We start from the raw sequence: 18,748 nt of genomic DNA, 5'->3' as shown, positions 1-18,748 counted from the left end.
ATACGCAGGCTTTAAAAAGTTGTTTGAAAACCTAAAACATTTTCCATCATACCCTTTTCTGTGGCTTGAAGTCATTTTATTGTGAGGTAGCAGAAAGTGACAGCTGATTGATGCATAGAATACCACAACACTGGGCCTACTAACTAACTACTAACTAACACCAACCTGACTTGTTCTCATTATACAAATGGTTATTTTAAACCTTTAAAAAAAAAAATCTGCTGGTGTACATCCAGATTCACGCCCAATTCCAGATTCTGGTGAAGCAAAGTGTATGATCAAAAGCACCTCACACCAGCTGTTATGCACGGCGGCGACGGTGGTGGTGCGATTGCACCCACAGAAAACTCGCACTTCCTGCCGGTCATGGCCCCTTTTTTTTTTGCAATAAAACATTGTCACGTCAAATGCGAGGCTATCTGACTGTCACAAGGGTGTGTATAAAATTATGACTGCAGACATTCTCATCTCTCAAGAGGTGAGAATTCACAGTGATGAGACTTGGTTATTATTGAAAGCAGTTACTGCTGCTAAAGGTTATTCGACAAGTGGACCAAAGTCTTTCACACACTGCTTCTGCATTTCGACTTAGTTTTGTTTCAATAAAGAAGATGGTGTAATCTGCACAGTATGTAGCTAAACTGAAGGCAAGGATTCGGTGAGTTTTTATTTGGTTCTTATAAAACTTTAGAACCGTTGTACATAACGTAAGTACTTGACAAATGGCAAAAAGATAGAAAATATGTTATTGGCCTGGTAAGTTTGCCCACACAGTCTAAATTACAAAAAAAGGGACAAACAATTCTTTATTTGTGAAGGAAAAGAATCAAAATGTGAATCAGTTTGATAATAACGAAAGCAGCAGCAGTGGGAAGAGAAAGCTAAACACAGCAGCAGAGGTGTCATGCGGAGGTAAAATAGAAGGGAGGGTAAAGGTTGATTTCCTCTGCAGCAGCTGGACAATAATACTCCCTTCCTGGTGGAAATCTTTTCCTCTCAGCCTTTCTGCCTTATTTATTTGGTGATATAATAACAGACAGGAAATCCCTCTGCCAGCTAATCCGCAATCTGCCCATGATGGAAGACTTGGATACAATACTTAAAAACAAGGAAATCAGCCCTTTCTTTCCTTTTTTCGTAGTACACCACCGCCTCATTTTCCAAAAATATCAAGTAGTCTGTTAAACTGAGGATGCTTTCATGGGATTGTGTCATTCAGATCAACATCAGTAACGTTACACTAGCATTCATCATTTGTAGCTATGACAAATTTAGCATCTTTAAGCGACCGAATGGAAACGATAGTAAAATCGTTTTGCTCGGGCATCAGAAGTCACTTTCCTTTAGCTCTTATGTTGTGGATTAAAATACTGGCACACATAAAATAAATTGTCTTCGATGGAGAACATGAAATATGGTTTTCCTGGAGAACAAAATGTGTAGTGTTCTGGTTTTATTTATCTTTTATTTATATATATATATATATATATATATCTCCAGTCCTCTCCAGGCATTTGTTATTTTCATACATCTTAAGCAGAGAAGGGAGTCCCACTCTTAATTGGTTAGTGGTGATGGTTGCTAGTAAGCACGAGCAACTTTGGCTTTATGTATCCTCCATCTTAATGTCCTCATTTCACTGGAGCCCCAAAAGCGTGTTATCGATGAATGCACTCAACACGTGCAACCTGGTTGTTATTAAAGATGCTTGGTTAGGAGCAAAGATAAAGTTTCACTTCACTTTAATTGAGGTTGTATAGCGGAAAATCACTAGGGTGTCATTTATCAGTGTCGAGGTCAGTGTAATTGACTCTGGGAAAGTAATTTGTAGTGTGTCCTGAATCAAGATTAAGGTTTAGATGTTAGATTTACTTATTTATTTTAACTCTGAAACAAATTCACACTGCGCCCCATTTATCAAATGCTGGCAAAGATTTGGGCACAGCAATGATTATAGGAGAAGTTCCACGTGTGATTTATGGAACCATGAATTTAATTAATTGTTTTGAACAAATGAGCATTGATAGTCTGGTAGATGGAAACAGTCGTGATATACATACCATATATTCATTGTTCTCCTGGCCTTGCCCACAAAATTTGTCACTAAAGACATATTTCTCTCATATCCTTAAAGCAACAGCATCTCAAAAAAGGATTTCTTACACAAACAAGATCTCTGCAAATGTTATCTCTTTAATTTCACTTTGTAGCTGGCAAATATGAGTGCCGACTGAGGTACTGTCTCCAAATGGCAGCTTAAATTATATATAGTTAAAATGAAATCCTACTGTCTGGCGTAATATTGTGCAAAATGGCTTTTACAAAACACTTATGGGTGTGATTAAGGTGCCTTTCTGCCATCTTGATGCGTTTTGTGAACACAACAATGCAGTTAGAGGTATTAAAGTCAGTTGGTACCTTTTATACTGCAATCATATGCCAATCGAGGTTGTCAGAAGTCGGGCCTGCATTGTCTGACTTGTTTACGAATCAGCAGAGGTATGCCTTCAGAGGAGTGATGCAGTGATGACGTACGCTTTGGGTGACTCTCCAACCGCAGTACTTACAAACATAAACAAGACTTGGGAATCATTTCCATAAAAAGGGCAAAAACATCTCGAAGCATTTGTGTAGCCTAGAAACCGGATCATTTCGTCCGCCGTAATTGTTTTTTAAAAGTATGGTGTCCGTAAATCCTGACGTCAATTTCACACAATATCTTCAGTCTTCCTGCATTGGTGCCTTCTTCCGTTTCTTTAAACTCACAACTATGAGAGTTGTGAGTTTAAATGTAATGTTTTTTCACTGGTTTCTCAATTGTTGACAGTATGTCTCTTCATGATGTGAGCTGCCTTTGAACTGCCTTGTTCCTCAAATGTGCTACGCAAATAAGCTTGATTGATTGAACTCTGTGGGATATCGTCGTCTCCCCTGGTGATTCATAAATAGCCAGAAGAATCGGTTCATCTTTGCCGGTTTACTAGAAAATGTTTTATAAGGCAGAATTTTTCTGAATTCCTCCGGAGCACACCCATCTTGTTCTCATTATCTCCTTGAGTACTGTGCCTTCTAGATGTCCAGTTGAAAAATCCCAATACCTAAAAAGCCCATTGTAGAGAGCACCAGTGTAGAAATCCTTCTAAATGCCTAGTTTCCTTATCCTTAAATCTGTTTCTAGTATTTGACATAACTCTATCCTGCATGCAGGAAACCCTCGCCTTCTATGAACTGTTATGCACAGGAGCTCAGCAACGCTGACTGTTTCGTTTTCCTTACCTGCTGATCATGACCTTACTGTATTTAATGTTCTGCTCCAGTCAGCAGTTAATCACAACCAGTCCAGATCCATGCAGCAGTGTGTTAAATACAACAACAATCCTCCTGAGAACACCTGAGCTCAGTCGCAGCTAGCAAAGTGTATTCTAATTTTGACATGCTTTTGTTTTGATTATTGGTGGTTAGGCTACTGCAATGAAACATTTAATGCAATCAGCTTCTCTAATATGACTGAGGATGAAAAATTATTCTTTTTTTTGATGATAATTTATTTTAGACAGACATATCACCAACAAACATAATAATAATAAAGACTTTCATGTTTCTAAGTGTAAATACAATACCTTACTCAAATTTACATACTAAAATACATGTAAATACACCACTTATTTGGTGACTGTAAGTCTGAAAAGGAGTGTGATGAAGTTTAACTTGTATAATCATGCCCCTTTTCCATTCATTAATTCATAGCATATGTAGTCTTCCTATTTCTAGTATCCTTTCCAAAACAATAAACCAATAATAATAATAATAACTCATCAGTTGTAACCCAGAGGAAACAAATCACCTGAAATCTGGTGCTGCTGAACACTGTTTCTGTGAGACATGCTGGACTAAATACTGTCCAGCACAGGAATAAACTTCAGGACACAATGTGAGAAAAGGCGTGGGGTTGGATCATCTCTTTCATTGTTTGAAAAAAATATTGGTTGAATAACACAGATTTAAGTCTACCACTGCCGGGGTATGAATAATTTGGGCCGTTGTGTGAAATGGTAATGAAATGTCCAACGAATTCAGATTTTCTCAGTACTCGTTTCAACTCCCGTGACAGAAAGTGGACTTCTGAGCAACTAATAAAGTTTGTTGAAAACCTAATTACATTGGTGAAGAACTGCCTTGACATTCACAGACGCAATTCCACAAACAGAGAGTCGGAGAAACGGTGAACAAACAGCCAAAGTTTCTTCACTTCTGTGTAGGACAGGTCGTGTTTGTGGTGTAGGAGTGAACGCGGAGCAGCGTCTCCCCTGACACTTTATTACTGGCTCTTTTCTTTGCCGGAGCAACCGAGGCTGGGAGCCTGCCAGGTTGTGTTGCGGTTTCCTGGTTTACACTGAGTCATTGTGTTGCGCCGCTGATTGGGATGTTCCATGATATTCCTTCTTTTCTGGGCGAGGCTGTGTCCTGTTCAGCTCAGTTTTATTCAGTAATGTTAGTTATGCAGGAGTGGAGATGCTGGGTGTCAAAGTAAAAACGAGGCATTGCAGACCGCAAACACATCAACCCTTTAGTTTAACATAGATTCATGTTAAATTTGTGATTACTGATATTAAGGTCAACCAAGAATTTTAAAAGTTATGGTCTCAAAACTCCTAAAATATTCACAGTTTAAAAGATTTTTAATGGAATGCCATAAGAAAGTGATGTAGTGAACAAAGCTGCCCCTCCCTCACTTGTTGCTGTGCATTGTCAGACAGCTGGCTTAAGAAGTGTTAATGTTCTGACATGTGTCTGGCCAGAGATTAGTCTTAATCTTAAAACTACCACTAAATGTAGCATTTGCATGTCAAAAATTAAAATGAAGAATTAATGTTATAGATATTCTAACATTACCAATAGGGAAGACTCATTATGAAAAGACGTAGCGATATCAATATTCAATAATATTGCTGTTATGACTGTGAACCAGTATTTACCATTCATCCATCTCATCCATTATCATACACGCTTATCGCTAGTGGGTGTCGCAAGAGGAACTGGTGCCTTTCTCCAGCGGTCAACGGGCCGATACTGATATGTTAAAAAAATGACTAAAAGGTCCGATACTGATGTTGGTACCGATTAATCGGGCATCCCTAATTAATCAGCAAAACCAGCAGTTTCTAAATTTCCTGCTCTTTTTTTCTGTTCAATAAAAATAAGTTGATCACATTTACATTTTTTTCATTTATCAAAACTCTGAAACAGTTGTGTTTTTTTTGCTCATGTTGCTTTATTCACTGGCAAATGTAATGCAGCCTTTATATGCTTGTATAATGTAGCAAATTCTGTAGGGAGCAGCAAGGAGATCGCTAACTCATTTGGATTTGTTTTGCTCCAAGCTTCCACTGAAACATCCGGCGGCTTCTCGACTTTTCACCTTTTTCTTTATTCAACATGCTGACTCGGATTTAGATGTGCATAAAACACACATAGCTGCAGAACACAGCCCCTTGTACATTCAGCAGGATGTTTCACTAACTGCAAAAAAAAAAAAACAACAACAACAAAAAGACAAGAAAATGCAGGCTGGCAGAGAGAAAAAATAAAAATTAATCCACAGCTTGTGATTTTATCTGATTTTATTTTATTTTTATCTAGCCACTTTAGCTTTAATAACATAAAGCTACATAATTTTTTAAGTTTAATCAGTAACACTTCTATAACAAATTTATGTCAGATCATGATTTCTTGGTTAATGTCAAGTTGTCATAACATTTTGAATAATGTCAACTTTGCATTAAAAGTGTCATAATTTACTAAATGACACTTTATGACAACAGTCATAAATATTCATGAAGACTTCCTCATGTTCATGTCAGGTGTTATGTCATGTTTATGACAGTGTCATGACAGTCTTATTCACAACCCGTCCAATAAAGTGTTACCAAAAAATATGTAATAATTAGTTTTTCATCATCATTTTTATCTCTATTGCAATAGTACCACAAAATATCATGATAAAATTCTAAGTCCATATCATCCACCTCTATTTGCAATTTTTTTAATTAGCGTATCTTCTCAAAATTAACTAAAAACTCCTTAACATCTGTCAGATCTGAATACTTGCATTGATTTGTACAGAATGCTTACGAAATGAAAATCTTGATAAAAAAACAACTACCAACGGTTTCATCACTGTTTACACATACAGTAAATCTGATATGATCCAAAACACAAAAGCAACATTTATTCCTACTGCTTATTGACTTACTGAATGTTAAATTATTGCTATTTTTATTTAGATTGACAGACTTTAGCAAAGGCATTGACTAAATCCCTGCTAACCTTAGTTTTTAAGTGTGTAACTATCACCATTTAAAAGTTGGACATGCCTACACACAACAGTTCAGTAAAAGACTTCACGTTTCTATTACTCCATATTGATTTAATGCAGTGCTCACAGGTGTGTGAGCAGCTTCACATTCAGCAGCAACCTCCACCACCCACAGACGCATCAGAGCATTTTCCACCTGTTCTCTCTGTCCTTTCTTTGCTGCGTGTGTGTGTGTGTGTGTGTGTGTGTTGTGGTGGACTCTGTTTAGAGCAGCGGGAGGAAGACAGCTGTCAGAGCTCACAGTCCTCTGCTAGTTTTGGTGAACAGGTGTGAGTTGGTGGAGTCTGTAGCAAACATGCTGTGTGCTCTGGCGTACCCACCAGCTTTTACCGGATAAAGGCCAGAAAGGTTTTCAAACACACGCTGCTCAGTAGAAGAAAAAAAAAAAATCATATGCCAACATGGAATTAAAGGTCAGAGTAGGACTTCTCATGATCTAAAAGAAGTAAGATTGTTACAAGTTGAACTGGAAATGAGATGAAATCAAGACCACCTGCTGTAAAAGTAATACACGTTATTAACCACTGGTCTGTTTAATAGTATGTTTTAACCAAATATTGATGAAAAATGTGTCTGATAACTGAGCAGTTTGTGTTTTGGTCTGTAGTGGGATGTTAAAGACAACATTGACCTCTCCTTTCCTCTTTACCCTAACCTCACTCCAGTCAAGTCTGAATGTTTTAGCGCTACTTGTCAATCTTCCAATGTGCAAATTTAAGCATTCATGAGAGTATACAGTTATTTATAGAATATTTTAGACATTGCTATTCAATGTTTCTTGTTTTTGTGTCTTACTTTCCTTCCTAGCAAAGATGTTACAGCAGCTGGCTGTGTTTTCAGCTCTGAATCTTGACGGTTTGAAGCTGCAGTATGTAACTTTTATAAAAAAAAAAAAAAAAAGAAAATTTTTTTTTTTGTTGTGAAAGTGTAAACTGACATTGATAATCTGTGAAAAGATTTATCTCCTCCACCTCGTCCCTGAGCTAATATTACACAGTTCTCCTGACTAAAAACAGTAAGAGCCAGGAGAAGGGTCTTAGCGCTGTCAATCAACCTCGTGTAATCGCTGTTCAATGTGCTAGTGGTAGAGAAACAACTTGTCATTACAGGAAAATTGTTTATCCACTATCGTCAGTGGCTATGCTAAGTAGCCTTGCATTCACGACAGACAGGAAGAAGCTGTTGAGGTGGAGGGGGACCAAATGAGCTGGTGCATGCAAAGAGATTGACAGTGCTAAGACCCACCTCCTAGCTCTGATTGGTTGTTTCTAGTTGGTGCTAGAAACAACCATCGTTGTCACAGCACAATGCCAATTTTAACAAATATGTAAAAACATAGATTTTTTAAAATGTATGTACTGCAGCTTTAAAGATGCAATTCACTTGTGTAATAAACAAGTGGAGGCTAACAATAAAAACAAACCTGGGTAGTGACGCATGGATTTCAGTTGCACAAAATAAAATGAGAACATGTAGAATTAACAAAATGCTCATATTTGCCGATATCACAAGAGGTGGTGGTAGATTGAGACATTCAACTCCCATCCCTGTCCTAATTCTCTTTCTAGAGTGCTTCTGATTACTATTCTTTTCTTATATGAATGCGACACTCACATTTTGCCATACAGAACACAAGTAAAAACACCTTTTGAAGAAGTTGCCTTTTGTGATGTCACCACAGGGATCTGTGCACAGAAGCCTATTTTACAGAAAGTAGACTGTCAAGATGATCATTTTGCTTAAAACATCAAAAATAGTTTAACATGACATGTTCCAAAGGCAATAAAGTGAGTTCGGCTGAATTAAATAAATAAAAAATCTGCTTAGTGGCTTTAAGCTACTTCCGCATCTTGAAGGATGAGCACACAGACACGTTTTAAAATAAATAAATAATAATAATAAAAAAAAAGCTACTTCCTCTTGTGCTATGAGTCCATTGAATTCAAAATGTTCCCGTGAGACAAACTTCCACATCTTTAGCTCCAAATAGGCATCTGGAATATCGCAAAAACAACAAACTGGGTGGATGACCTCATCCAGCTGTTCCTGGCTGCTGGCTAAAGAAAGCCTGCTGGTGTATCAAGCTTCCCCTTCCAGTTTGGCCTGGGATACTATCAGTACATGTCCCTACATGTACAGAAAACCATGCAAACACACTCCCCGTCCACTACTCCAAGGTCTTGGTGCTGTAGAAGCTCTGAATTGTGTGCCGACTTCTAGACATGCTTATTTGTGGTTCAATAAGGGGTTAGGAGTAATGGTGGGTGTAAACCTTTAGAAAAAAAAAGGCTCACTGTGGGCTACTGTTAAAAAGCCATGTTGGTTTAAGGCCACTGTAGCTTAATGAGTGGAGCTGAATGTAATTATTAAGCGGCGGGTTTGAAGTTTGGGGGGGGGAGTGATTTGACACTGTTTAATGTGCTGAATTTAATTGAAGTAGTGACTGTCGTCGTGAACATTTCTAAATTGCATGACTTTTTCCAACCTAAAAGCGTTTAAAAAAAAAACGCTACAGGAAGTTCAACAAGTGTTCTGCTGTTGCTCTGTTTTTCAGAGCGTTGTCATTTTTCCTGACTTGGATTTTGCTTCTAGTTTTTGACCTCGGAGCTTTTAAGGAGCACAAGCGAAGGTTGTTAGCGGTGCAGCACAGACAGCTTCATTTAGGACGCTTAGCCATCGACCCTAAGGCTTTTCTCACCACCTCAGCTTGCTAGAAGTGTCTTCACTTCTTACACTGTAAAAACAACAACTAAAAAAAAAACATTGTTTTGACAGCACTGAGAGTTTCAGTTTAACTGCTGAAGGCTGAGAAAATCCTTTTCTGGTTTTGTCAGAGATTTTCCTCCTCCATTGCCAAAATTTGCATTTTTTTTTTGTTGCTTCTGTGTTTTTTTTTTTATGATCCCTTCAGGAAACTATTCACCACACAGCATTTCTGTCTCTTCATTTCCATCCCACGAGGTGTTCAAACTAGGTATTGCTGTGCTTTTCAGAATCCTCGACGTCTTCGCCGTTCCCCAGTTTACCCCGCAGAACCAGCAGTTCCACCAGCTGCCCCTCGTCCACTCACAGAGACTCTGGCAGCGACATCGAAAGCCTCCTGAATGCAGAGCCAGGATATGACAGCATCTTCAGAAAGGTCTGTAAAATTAAATCGGGGTTATGGAAAACAGCATTTTTTTTTCTTCCGTAAGTGGAATATGTGAAATAAATATTGTGCTGATGCGTTGCATTAAAGTGTTACTGAAAAATGACCCCCAAAAAAGCATTTTTTTCATGCTATAACAGTAAACTACAATGTGTCTTAATCGAATTTTATTATACAGACTAATCTGGAGCTGTGCCACACTCTGTTTTTGAATAATGAATTGAACATTTTTCAGTTTTATAAGCCATCCCTTCTCTAAACTTCCAAGGTCCTCATGGTGTTTCTTCACTCATGTTCCCTAATAAACTTCTGAGGCCTTTCGCAAAACAGCTGGATTCATACTGATACAAAGATATTTGACTCTATTTTCACCTATCTGAAATTTTGGTCCGATATTGATGTTGGAAAAATAATATTGCCATGAACACCTCACTGTTACTGTCACATGACCAGTTCCTTCCCCTTCTAGAAAAACATACACTGACTGAAACAAGGTAGAAATGAAGCTATTGTTGATATAGGCCCAGTTTTACTCATTGGATGGACACCAATATGTTAAAAGTGGCCAATACTGCTATTTCGATACATCGTGCATTATTATTATTCAATAATAATAATAATGTTCAATTATTATTATTATAATTGAACATTATCATATTATAATTATAATATTATAATTATTATTATTCAATAATAAGTTCACTTCTGAAGTCAGTTAAATTTGAGTTTTTTAAATGTATATTAGGCCTGTCACAATAACTTTTTGTTGGACAATAAATTGTTCCAGAATTTATTGCAATAAATCTTGCAATAATAATAATGCAAGAAGACATTCTCAAATTCTAACAAACATTTAGCACTAGAACTGGCAACAGAAATAACAAATAAAATGGATTATGGCATTTCTGTAAGCAAAATTGTCCTTCAAAAAAGGACAAGTTGAGACCAAAGCACCAGACTTAATTGATTTTATTGCTTATTGCGACAGGTTCAGTTCCGATCCGATATTGAAATTGATATCGAATATTGATCTGATATCAGCCAGAAAACAGGTCTCAATCTGCATCTAAAATGTCTGATATAAGCATTCAGATATAAGCACTGCGCTCGAGCATTTAGTCCGCTCCAGCATTTCTATCCAGCAGCGCTTGTATGCGGTAAGCAGACCAACTGGTTAATAATAAATGGGTCAGTTATTCTCTTACTTTTTGTTGTTTACAGTTGTTCTCTGTTTGAGTAATATGACTTGATCAAGCCTTTCCTGCATTCCACACTAGGCCTGTCACGATAACAAATTTTGCTGAGCAATTAAGTGTCTCAAAAGTTATTGCGTTAAACGATAATATTGTTTGAAGACTATTTTAAACTGATGTAATGTTAATGATATAATAATCCGACATATCCTGCCAAAAATAGATAAAAACATTTTTTCAAAAGGACACTTAACGCTGGAACTGGTAAACAAAATAAAAAAAACAATCAAAAACAAAAATAAAATGGATTCTCCATGAACAAGAAATGCACTTGAATAAAAACTAAACAACATAAAATCAAAGTGGAAATAAATACTGCATTCAACCAAAAGAGTGCAGATGATGAAGTCTGTATACTATGTTACCCTTCAGTAATAATTAGATTTAAATAGAGAAGATGGGCACATCGACTACCTGATGCAATAGTTCACTCCTGCCTTAAGCCCAGTTTACACTACACGACCAACTAAGATTGTCGCTTCCGATAATTGTAACCGATCATCCTGTAGTGTATTATGACTGATCAGGTCCAGTCGGTAGAACGTCGTGGCCGCTCCCATCTAAATTAGGCATATTCAACATGTTGGATTGTCTTGGTCAGTTTATCACTGCAGCGAGTGGGGTTTTTCCTGACTGGGATCCAGAACGCAGCCTGTTGAATGTGACAGGCAGCCAATCAGAAAGCACGGATTCTCCTCCTTGCTTTCTGAGGGGAAAGCACAGAGGGGAATCCCAAACAGCTGACACGCCACAACCCAAAGTCCAGCGGACATCGGAGATGATACGTGGAAACAACATTAATGTTTATTCAACATTTTGTGGAAAGAATATAGAAATGACAAGGGGGGGAGTTGGAGCGAAATTGCTACTGCAGTTGATAAACCTGGTAACTTTTCAGCTGTTCTTCGTTAACAGCAAAGAACAGGTTATAAAAGGTTAAATAGGTTATAATGATTTTCATTCAGTCAGGACTGACACTAGCCACATGCAATTAGATAGATTGTAAAGCATTGATTAATGCCTGGTTTTAAAATTAGTTAACTGGACTTGTAACCATTATTTTGTGCCCATTGTTCTCAATGTAATTTTAAACATTAAAACGGTAAATACTAATTAACTGATGAAGCTTAAACACACAAATGGTAAAGACGGAAAAAACAGAATAACTCACCTCCACATCATAGTGCAGCAAATTAAGGCCCGTCCTCCACTCTTTTATACAACGCTTTTTCTTTTTGTTACATCTTTTATCACTTAAAATAAGCTCACAAACTATCGCTATGGCTTCTACGTCGTCAGCCGTGTTTGTTTACACTGAATTCACATGTCATATAGTGGCTTTTACGGGATTTTCTGTCTGAAATGTGAATATCGGTGAGAGAGATCGGTTCGTGTGTGGTGTGTTGCTCTTGCCGTGAGGCTGGACACACTGCATGGTCGAACCCGATCGAACCCGTTACACCTACGGTTTTTTGTCTGCTAGTTTGTGGTCTCTTCAGGTTTTGAAAATGGGCGGACAATTTTAAAATCGTGTAGTGTGAACTGGGCATTACACTAAGGAAATGAGGAAGGGAAGGGACAGTGGAGAGCACTGGAGTTGAGCCTGTTTGCATTCAGTGTCATCAGTAGAAAGAGAAAAAGGCAGGAAGAAATTATAAAGACGATAAATTAAAATGAGGTAAATAACTTTCATTTACCGTGCGATTAATTGATTTATTGTTTATCGTGACAGGCCAATTCCACACTACAAAATATGTAATAAAGTTATGCATTATTCATGCTGATATCGCATTGGATTAATATCGTTATCGGCCAATTCTCAAAGCTGCAATATCTATATGACATCAGAAGTGAAAATATAGAAAGTTGAATCCATCAGCATTCCACACTTTTCAGATCCGAATTATTTTCCTTCCACTTGAGCCGCCTTGTGTTGGAGTATCGCATCAAATCCAAATGAAATATTTGAGTTAGTGGTTTTGACAAGACGTGGAAAAAAAGGAAAAGGGAACTTCTCCCATGCCCTGTACGTTTCAAAATGAGAGGGAATCCGGTTTGATTTAGCAGCAGAGGTTTTACCCTTTGCTGGCTGTGCTCCAAACATCAGGTTCGCTCATGTCGAACGGCAGGAATATATTTTTGTTTGCCTCTGCAGCTGCACCTATAGGGAATATCTTCAAATGTACAACACAAACTCTGTTTCTCTCTATCTGCGTTCAGCGCCCCGAGGCTCAGACCCGAGACATCAACCGAGCATCTTTCTCTCCCTCTCTCGGCGTCGAGCTCGTTGTGATGGAACGATGAAGTCCGCATGGCGCTTATCAGCGGCCTGCCGGTGTTTGGCCTGGGATGCCGAGGGGTCGGGACACGGCAGGGAATGAGTGATGGGCGAAATGCGCTGCGAGGCTCGCCGGCTTTGGTTTCAAACAAAGGCTGCAGAAGCTAAGTTCTGAAAGAGGAGGATTAGCGCCTTTGCTTCCCTCTGAAGAGAAAATGCCTTTTCTTTAGCGAGCTGCGCTAGAAAAGGGATAAAAAAGAGGACTGTTTCATAACTCTAAAGGCCATGGCATGGATCTCATTAACACGTTAGCGCAGCGTGCATCATGTGCCCTTGTGGAAAGGAAGCGTAACATTAATTGTTGTGCGTAAGGGCATGAGAAAACCAGGAAAGCCTGAAATGTAAAAAATGCTTAATCCTATCTGAATCCTCCTCCTCCTTTTCCTCCCCGACTCCAAAAGCCGTAGCTCTCGCTGCGCCCCACGTGCAACAAACCCAGACGTTCCCTCGCTTCCCAAAGGAAGTTGCTTCTGTGGCATAAAGCGGATCTTTCTTTTCCCAACCCTCCCAACAGAAGCGGCTCTATATTAGCGCTAACACCGCAGCTGGCAGCACAATAGACCGAGTTAAAGCTCACACCTACGAATTAGCTCCAAAAGAACCTGTGAGTGTCGGCCCAGGAGCGCGTTCCCACCCGATTGCAGCTCAAAACTTTCTGCAGTGTCTTCATTAGGGAGTGTACACAACATGGTTTCTTTCCTGGCTGCAGCAGTCTTGTGACTTTGACAGCGTCTGTGTGTGTGGGGGTGTGTGTGTGTATCTTGAGCAACATCTGTGAAAGCTTTGTTTTTTTTCCTTTCTTTCCCCCCCCCCCATCATCTAATGGTGTTTGTTATAATGTCAGTGGTGCTATAAAGTGGCTGTTGCTCGTTACGCTTAAGCCTTGCCATTTGGTCCTCATTACGCTCCATTCCTGTGGGTTAAATTGCTCCTCCAGCCTTCTCTAAATTCATAACATGCTTCAGCGAAGAAATGCTGATGTATATATAATGTGATAGCCCAGGTGATTAGCAGTGATTTGATGCGCATATGTTTTATTATTCCATTTTGCTTCATTTTATTGTTTCCTGCATGATAATCTGTGCGTTTTTTTTGTGTGTGTGTGTGTTGGTTTTAAATATTCCTTCATCGATGCGTCACTGTTCTTGAGCCAGAAAGAAAAAGATTTGTTTTCCTCTGTTTTGTACCAACAGCTTTATTCTATTTCGAAGAGTTCGTCACCTTCAACGTAACTCAAAAGGAAAATTGTCAAAGACAAATGCGTGCAGTACGGGTGTCCTCTGTAGAGATTTTACAATCAACACATTGTTAGCTCTCAGCAGAAGGTGTCAGCTTTGAGGATAAATAAAGCACCCACACACGGGCTTAGCGGTTCTCACGCTAGGGTGTGTTACAGCTCACCTTGAAGGCTATCTCAATTACACAGAGTATCGTTAGCAGTATCGAGGTAAATCAGCTGTTTCACAACTGGAAGAATTTCCCATCCGTGCTTGCAAACGGTTTAAAGTGCTTTTAATGAGAGTTATCTGGAGTGGCTGCAGGTTACTTCGCTGTGTACTGCTGATCAGCTGGCTGAAAGAAGGCCAGCTGATCCTTGAGATCCTGTGCTTTTTAAGGATTTCAAGGAACCCAAATTTAGGTGTTTGGAAGTACTTCCTTGGTGCTTTAGAGCAGAGATTCTAAAACTCGGCAATTTCCTAGAGATAAACTCAAAGCAGAATGGCCTCGTGAGCCAAACTGTTGGTTCAAACATTTCTATAAAACCAATTAAACATGGGTATAATAAAAATATAAACGGTTGATGTATTGGTTTTGTCTATTTCTTTAATCTTTCCAACATGAGTATACTTCACAATTTTCATGTCTATTTTTAGTTTCTGCACAGGATCTCAAAACCCCATACACTGGCTTGTAAAAGTATTCACACCTCTTGTCACGTTACAACCACACATAAACATATTTCACTGGAATTGTATGTGCCACGCAGATGGTCTCTATTAAGTCGTCAGGCAACTCCTGTTTGCACTCAGAGAAAAAGGGGGCTGAATACTTTATTGCACCGCACTTATCAGTTTAATTGTTGCTTGAAATGAAATTTCCACAAGCAAACTGCTCACTTTCAGGTGCATTTTCTTACTTTGGTTGGTTTTTTAAAGTGTGTTTACACGCCTGACAGTCTGGTAGACTCGGTTCAAAATCGCAACTTTTGCTCCGTTTTTCATTTGGTGCGGTTCGCTTTCACACTTCATTGTGTCAAATGAACTAATGATTGTGGTGGCGCTGCACCAAGAACCACTGAAGCAAACGACACAAAAATCTCAGAAGACGACAGTGAGCGCCACTTCCTTCTTCACAAAATATAAACAATAATGGAGTAGCATCAGATTTGAGCAGTTGTAGGATTTCTTCTCTTGTCTTTGGTAAAAGACCACAAGCCATTTCTCCGACTACCTCTAGACTACCTCAAGACGACTTGCTTGTACGTCTTGATAATATTTACCCAGAATGCCTTGCGTTGTATTTGGCTTTCGGAGCGGTCTCCGCTTGGCGTTCACATATGCATTTGAAACGTGCCAGAATTTACTTCAACCCAAACTAAGACCGAGGTTTTTAGACGGATCAGAGTTTGCTTTTTTTGGTTCACATCAGAGTTCGATTGGGCATTCGCACCTCCCCAAACGCACTGGACTTTCTTGACAAACCAACTAGAGTTGGACTAAAGTGGACTAAACAGGTCTGGTGTGAAAGAGGCAAGGATGTTTGACGCTAACAGCTGTCTTTCCCTTTTTGGATGTCTGCAGAACAACGAGCCGGTGACGGGAGGAGACAGCACCAGCGAGGTCTCCGTCTCTTGCTCCTCCACAGACGACACCGCCAGCGTCGGCCCGTCCAGCTCCAGTCCGGAGGGCAGCCAGGGCCTGAGCGGCAGCTGGAGCCCAGAGGAGGGCATCCAGTCTGAGGCTACCAACGCTGAAGGCCAGGACAGTTCTGCTGCTGCTGCTGGAGGAGGATCAGGAGGAGCAGGGGACGCTGAAGAAGAAGCAAAAGACAGAGTGAGTGAGGTGCCTCGCCGTTCCGGTCTCTTCAGGAACAGCAAGCGCTCTCTGTCGCCGCTTCGCCGCCACAGCTGGGGTCCAGGGAAGAACAACGGAGGAGAATCAGAGATGAACCAGAGGAGGTGAGAGCTGGAAGGAACTCATTTTGATTATAGACTCACCTATTATTCCGTTCTGACCGGTTTCCTGTTTTCAAAGAGGTCTGTCATCCTGATTGGGATTTTGGCTCGTTCTGATTTTGTTACATAAATTGTGACATTTTATTTACATAAATTACGTAATCTCATATTTGTCAATCGAAGGAGATTGAAGAAATGTTTAGTATTGAAATTCCCGATCACAGTTCAGGGCCAATTCAGGAAAAATTGGACAATTCCAGTGTCTTGCCAATTTATTGGCGCATTCCCAATCATTTTACCAACCTGTTGGTGTTACTGAGTTTCAGTCAGCAGGTGTCACTAGACCTGATGCCTCCAGAATCAAAGGTTGTCATTATTAAAGTTTGCTCATGTCATCTCCTTGGCACACTTTTTAGTTTAATAATGCCTTTGCTTCGACCGGCTGTGTTGCCATTCACCAGGAAGCAGTTTACACAGAGAGACACATACATACAGTTGAAACCTGGTGTTTACATACACAGAATAAAAAGTAACACATTTTTATTCTCTCACTGTCTGACGTTAAATCAGACCAAACTTTTCTTGTTTCAGGTCGGTTAGGATTACCAGTTATTTCTATTTGCTAAATGCAACAATAATGAGAGGATGTGTCAGAGATCAATGTACTTATGTTCTTCAAAATCAGATGTTTAGCAAATTAAATGTTTCCTAAAACTTTATTTAGCAAATAGCAATAATTTTAGTAATTCTAACTAAGCAAAACCAAGAGAAATTTGGTCTGATTGAAATTTAGACGGTGAGAAAAAAATGTTTTTGTCTTTTCAGTTGTTGTATTTAAACTTCCGGTTTTAACAACTTCCAATTAACAGAAGATGCTCCGTAATGAAAAATATAAACAAAACCTCACCTGGTGATTTCTCCCATTTAAAAAAAGGGTCATCATATTTTTGAAGTGTTATTTATTTTTTATAAGCATTCATACAAGATTTTATTTCTTTTTTCATTGCAAAGCATTGGTGAAAGCAGAAATAAAACAGAGGAAAATCACCAAGATTTGATATTTGGTGCAAAGTTGCTAATGAGAAAAAGCAAAAATCTTTCTTCACCATGAAGGCTGACAAACACAAAACACCCAGATCATAAAAAAACAAACATCCAGGTCTAATCTTACAAATTCTGTTAAGTTTGTATCTCAGACCAAATTTGCACATCCTGCTGCTCCCGTTTGGTCGAATCTAACTAGAATTATTTATTGCAAAGAGTTTCTTGGAATCGTCATGAAGTATTATTCACAAAAGAGTTGACACTGACAGCATTGTGTCGATAAGCATCTACATTCTCACACTGTCCGACTGTCTGCACAAATAAGCTGAAGGCAGAGCAGCGAGTGGTGCTTTCCTCACAGGCAGGCTGACGGTGACAGGAAATGATAGCGGTGCTTGTGATGAACTCTCAGCAGGGATGGAAGCAGTGACACTTGTGTATGAACTGTAATTTTGGGCAGGACATTCACTAAAACCATCCCTGACTGCTCTATATTAGGCTTTTAGACATCTTTATTTAAAAATTTAGAGCTTTTTAAATTGTTCTTTGAACTTTGGCTGCTTTTGCATTTCTTTAGAGTCCATTCAAATGTATTCTTGTTTCGTTTTCACAGCGTTTTGAGCAATCCAGCTGACTTAAGAGTCATTTAGAAATTAAACCACCTCACTTGCAGTGAAAACTTACACATAAACTGTGAAGAAACTTTTTGGCTTTAGATTTCCCTCCTCTTTAGCGTCTGTTTTTCCATGATTGCTTAAACACCCAACGTCAAGTTTTCTGATCCCACTTAATTGGATTTTTTTTTTTTTTTGAAAATTAAAATAGATTAGAATTCACTAGAAGTGGGCTTAATTCTTACAAAAATGTATCAGGCATACCAGGATACAGGTGGACTAATACCTAAAAAAATAAGAGGTCTTTTCCTGCAAGGCAGCATTAGAGTGTCACTTAGATGAATAAGAAGCTCTCACCGGTAGCGCATTAGTTTGACATAAAGAACAGAAATCCACCAAAAAACATCTCTGAAGCTCATTAATTCTAGATTAAAGGTGTTTGTGCTACAGCAGGGGGCCATGCTGGTAGCTATTTATTGGCTTTATGTAGCGAGCTCACTCCTCACGGTAGGAGTTGGCGTTCGGGACAGATTTCAGAGAGTCACTGCTCTTGGCATGGACGTCTTTCAGGCTTTCACATCTGTTTTCACGCTAATTCAACTGTTTCCTGGCTGAGGCCTCTTGTGTATCAAACAGATGTGGGAATGGTAGAAGTGAAAATGCACCAATTAGTCGGAATTGTCCATTTTTTCCCCCTTGATTTTCTGAATAATTGGACTTTTTTTCCCCTTCCAGATGCATTTCCCAATGCAAAGCATTAAAATAAAGAAACCAACATATGACGTATACAACTCAACCCA

General features: G+C 39.1%; 1 protein-coding gene across 7 annotated transcripts in view; it reads left to right on the top strand.

The window, feature by feature from the left end:
• akap13 (A-kinase anchoring protein 13) overlaps positions 1-18,748 on the top strand; it is a 131,122-nt gene that overhangs the window by 70,888 nt on the left and 41,486 nt on the right. For all 7 annotated transcript variants that reach the window (XM_023332768.1, XM_023332771.1, XM_023332770.1 and 4 more), the window contains 2 exons: positions 9,370-9,515; positions 15,917-16,293. In XM_023332768.1, coding sequence (XP_023188536.1) covers positions 9,370-9,515; positions 15,917-16,293 — 523 coding nt within the window. The remainder of the gene's footprint in view (positions 1-9,369; positions 9,516-15,916; positions 16,294-18,748) is intronic.

Source organism: Xiphophorus maculatus, chromosome 4 (assembly GCF_002775205.1).
Source record: "Xiphophorus maculatus strain JP 163 A chromosome 4, X_maculatus-5.0-male, whole genome shotgun sequence".
Lineage (NCBI taxonomy): Eukaryota > Metazoa > Chordata > Actinopteri > Cyprinodontiformes > Poeciliidae > Xiphophorus > Xiphophorus maculatus.
The sequence above is the reverse complement of the archived record's forward strand: the minus strand, read 5'-3'. Positions and strand labels throughout refer to the sequence as shown.